This window comes from Halyomorpha halys, unplaced genomic scaffold (assembly GCF_000696795.3).
Source record: "Halyomorpha halys isolate HHAL.00 unplaced genomic scaffold, Hhal_1.1 Scaffold492.1, whole genome shotgun sequence".
Classification (NCBI taxonomy): Eukaryota; Metazoa; Arthropoda; class Insecta; order Hemiptera; family Pentatomidae; genus Halyomorpha; species Halyomorpha halys.
This window is the reverse complement of record NW_027114659.1, coordinates 46,353-50,520: the sequence shown is the minus strand read 5'-3', so window position 1 is coordinate 50,520 and position 4,168 is coordinate 46,353. Positions and strand designations below refer to the sequence as shown.

Here is a 4,168-nt window from a genome sequence, read left to right as displayed (position 1 = left end):
TCAAATAACTGAAGTTTCTAGTACAAGAGCCCAAGAGGAGGAAAAAGGCAGTTCTTTGACCCCAATTTTTGATTACTTAATTGAAAAATAGGTATAATTAATAGTCAATATTGATGAGTCTGCCATTATAGGTAGGGGGAATAAAAAATGTCGACTGTTCCTAAACGTGAAAAATAATTAATTTTTTATTCGGAGCTCTATATCTTCACAACTACCAACACCTATAGAAAGTGTAAGAGAGCATCATTTAAAGTAGAGTAAATTTGCTAAAATGTAAGCCCAAATAGAGCTATTTACGTATAGTTCTAGAGATAATAGCTATTTAAAAAGCTAAATCAGTAGTTAATGAATTTATTTTGAAAAATCTATATCTCAAAAACCATTTCACGTACAGATTTCTATTCAAAGCACTCAAATCAAAGCTAGTTTAATGAGCTATAATGTAGTTTATGGTATTTATTTTCGTTGGAGTAGTAGTACAACCACTATTTTAAATTAGAAGGTCCCGTGGCCATCTTCTTTGCAGACGCTTCGGAAGATTATGAGGGATTGTTGAGAATGAGAGATTAAGAACTAATGGGTTAGGTTGGGTAAATAGTTTGGAATGAAAAGACGCATATCTGTTTTGGGCCAAATCTGCAACGAATGGGATGTTAAGGTCTTTGTGGATGAGTTTATTTGTAACCTAATAAGGAGCACCAAGAATTTTGGATTGTAAGGATTGGATACGGGAGGAATTTGATGGTTTGGTAGAGTCCCAGAGCTCATTTCTATATGTCTGATTATCATAGTGTATTATAAGTTTTTATAGTGAATGAGAAGTTTAGATCGTTTAACATGAAGGTGTTGTAGCAATCGAAATCTACGAGCTGTTTCTTGACGTCTCAGTTTTGTATGTGGATTCCAAGCAAGTCTCTTGTCAAGATGGAGTCCTAAGTATCGAATCTGTTCAACAGGCGTTAGTGGAGTATTTAGAAAGGATACTGTAGGACAGGAGGGTAGAGGTTATGAGAAAAGAACAAATAATTTTTTCTTACATATTTAATTACCCATAAATACTTTTTATTTCCTACTTCTTTCATTACTTTATTTTAAATAATTTCATTTCGTACATATATTTACTGACTACATTCTCAAACTTATTTTATTATCTGTTCTTTCCTACTACTTAATTTTAATATTACTGTTCTCATAGCCCTTATGTTCTCATAATACTTAAACTATTCATTTCTGTCAACACTATTTATGTATCCACAATGTTAGTTATCATTTTGTATATACTTTTATTTATTGGCTGTCATATTTTTGTTTGTTCTTAGCCCTGATGAAGGCTTGAAATTCTGGCCGATACGTTGGCGCTAATAAATAGGGTTTTACTTATTTACGTTTTTCATTGACCATCTTCTCCACATTTAATAAAATATTTTTTCAAGAAACAAAAAACTTAATCGAGACAGAAATACTTATAAACTTAAAAGTAAACAAAATAACAAATTGGTTCAAACTGGTTGTCCAGTTAAATAAAATATTTTGGTTTCTTATGTGATTTTTTTTTTGTTTTGACATCAGGAATAATCTAAACTTTATTTATTTAGATTATTGTTCAAATATGGACATAACTAAGCTCTAACCATTTTTTAAATATCAAGGACTATTACATATTATTCAATGCATGTATAAGCTCACTAATGTATTTAACAGATATGTTCATTTATTTATAATTATTGTTGGAAAATATACTATTTTTTGTATATATGTATGGATTTATTGAAGTATATAGTTCCAGTTGACATGTTTGGGTTAAAAATTATAATCAAAATACTGTATTTTAATATTAACTTTGAATATTAATATAGTAATTTACTGTGTTGCAGGAGGTTCAACAACAACAAACGAGGAGACGAGTAGAGCAAGCACACCACATTCCGCCTGCCCTGCAGTTTCTGCAGCGCAAACAGCGGATCAGAGGGCCAGCCCAGGATCGTCCGATAGGGGATCTCCACAACCTCAGGTCTTCGGGAGGGACTTCATGTCTAAGTTTCCTAGGGAGGAAGATATGACAGTAGAAGAGGAAACGGGAGAAGACGAAGACGACGGAAAAGAAGACAAAAAAGAAGTTCTCAACAAGAGGAAGAAGAAGACACGCACAGTGTTCTCCAGGAGTCAGGTATTCCAGCTGGAATCCACCTTCGACATGAAGCGCTACCTTTCCAGTTCGGAGCGAGCCGGCCTCGCGGCCTCTCTTCACCTCACCGAGACCCAGGTCAAGATCTGGTTCCAGAACAGGAGGAACAAATGGAAGCGGCAACTCGCGGCAGAACTGGAGGCCGCGAATATGGCGCATGCGGCACAGAGGCTGGTTCGAGTCCCGATCCTTTATCACGAAGGCCACCATCCTCCAGTGTCCACGCCAAGTTCCACCGCCTCCAGCTACCCTCTCTACTACCCTCACCCGCCCAGTCAGCAGGTGTCTCTTCCAGCTAGTCCAGTAGTATCCAGGGCGCCGCTTCCGAGCCTCGTCTGAAGAATAGCCTCCGACTTCACCTAAGGGTGGAACATCTCTTGGAGTAGCGATCAGGGTAACAGACTTCCTGCCCGATTGGGCGCTCGTCGTTCTCCGTGTCAGCTCGTTATAAGAGTTTTATTATTTCATTATGTTCTGAAAATAAGTTTTCAGTTTTCCACAAATAATCTTAGGTTGATAGCGCCATTCTCAAAACAGATGAAAAGCTATTTGAAGTCGGGAGATTTAATACATATTTTGAGATAAACCATGAAATGCTATAGCTACGGACGGGCGATTGTTGCAATTTTTGGGCGAATATTTTCATTAAGAAATTTATGAACCACTAAATTATTGAAATACAATATACAAATTCATAAATAAGCAAATTAGAGTTGTATACGCGAGCATATGTTGGATGCACCTCAGTCTGGCTTATATCGGTGTATAGAGAAATATACTTTAGCGATTATTGACCAAACTCATAAATATTCAAAGAAACAACCCTAATCAGAATTAGTACACCTTAAATTCCATGCTGTTTATACTAAGGTTGGTTAATTTTCAAGTATTCTGAGTAATTAATCATCAAACACTGAAAAATTGTATTTGATATTGAAAACAAAAATAAAACAATTCAAAAATAGATGCCTTTTATTTCTTATGAGGGTTATAAATCAAATGAGGAGTGGGGAGGTGGTCAGGGACAGTGCGACTAACTCCAAGGATCGGGTTCGAATCCAGGTTTGACAGATTTATTCTGCTACTGTATCCGTGAGTCAACTCTGTGGGTTCAGGAGCTCTCCGGGTTCCAATAAACACCATGAAGTGGGTAACTTTAATTGTGGAAAATCTATATTTCAAATAGAAATAGAGATAATAATTACGTGTTGTTAATTAATCTCGAATGCTTCTGAATTCAAATAGATATCTAAAGATAAAAAACAAAGAGATATATTTTGTTTTGTTTTTTTAATTCTCCCAATCACCATGGTGATGTACTAATTTTGATTCGGTATGACATTTTTCAAGTATATAAAATATGTAACTTGAAAAAAAAAATGTATTTCTTCACAAAATTTTATTTTACAACCAACAGAGTCACTAAAAAACAAAACAAATGAACTACAAAATCCTATAAAAGGATTAAAATTTAATGAACGTTAAAAAATGTTCAAATCAGAAATATTTTTTCTGTGAAGATATAGACTTGTTCTAATGTAAGCGAAAGACGTATTTCTTAAGCGAGAGATTGTATTGTAATTACACTTCATTAAGTTAGTATTTACTAAGATGTTAGATATTATTTATTTGCACTATAATTTATTGTAATATATATCCATACGATCGAAATGCATGTCGAATATGCGAAAGAATCACCGTACAGTATTTTAAAATGATCTCCGAATTTATTTTTTGCGAAGTTTTCCTTTTGATCTCAGGTTGTAAGTAGAGATTAGTGCAAGATAGAATAAAGAGGCAATGAGACTTTATGAAAGCTGTAACCAAAGATCCACATTAATAATTTTTTTTTTCAGGATAATCCACGTAATATAATTACTATTATAAAAAAGATGAACGAATTTGAAATTCTGTCAAATAATGAATAAATATTGTTCTTATTTTGTGACAATATTATCAACAATCTACTAATTGTAATTCGTA

At 34.1% G+C, this 4,168-nt stretch overlaps 1 protein-coding gene across 1 annotated transcript in view; it reads left to right on the top strand.

Annotated features, from left to right (window-relative positions):
- LOC106683513 (homeobox protein HMX3) overlaps positions 1–3,216 on the top strand; it is an 82,854-nt gene extending 79,638 nt beyond the window's left edge. The window contains exon 3 of the mRNA XM_067051816.1: positions 1,875–3,216. Within this exon, the coding sequence (XP_066907917.1) occupies positions 1,875–2,524 (650 nt within the window). The 3' untranslated portion in view covers positions 2,525–3,216. The remainder of the gene's footprint in view (positions 1–1,874) is intronic.
- Positions 3,217–4,168: the final 952 nt, after the last annotated feature.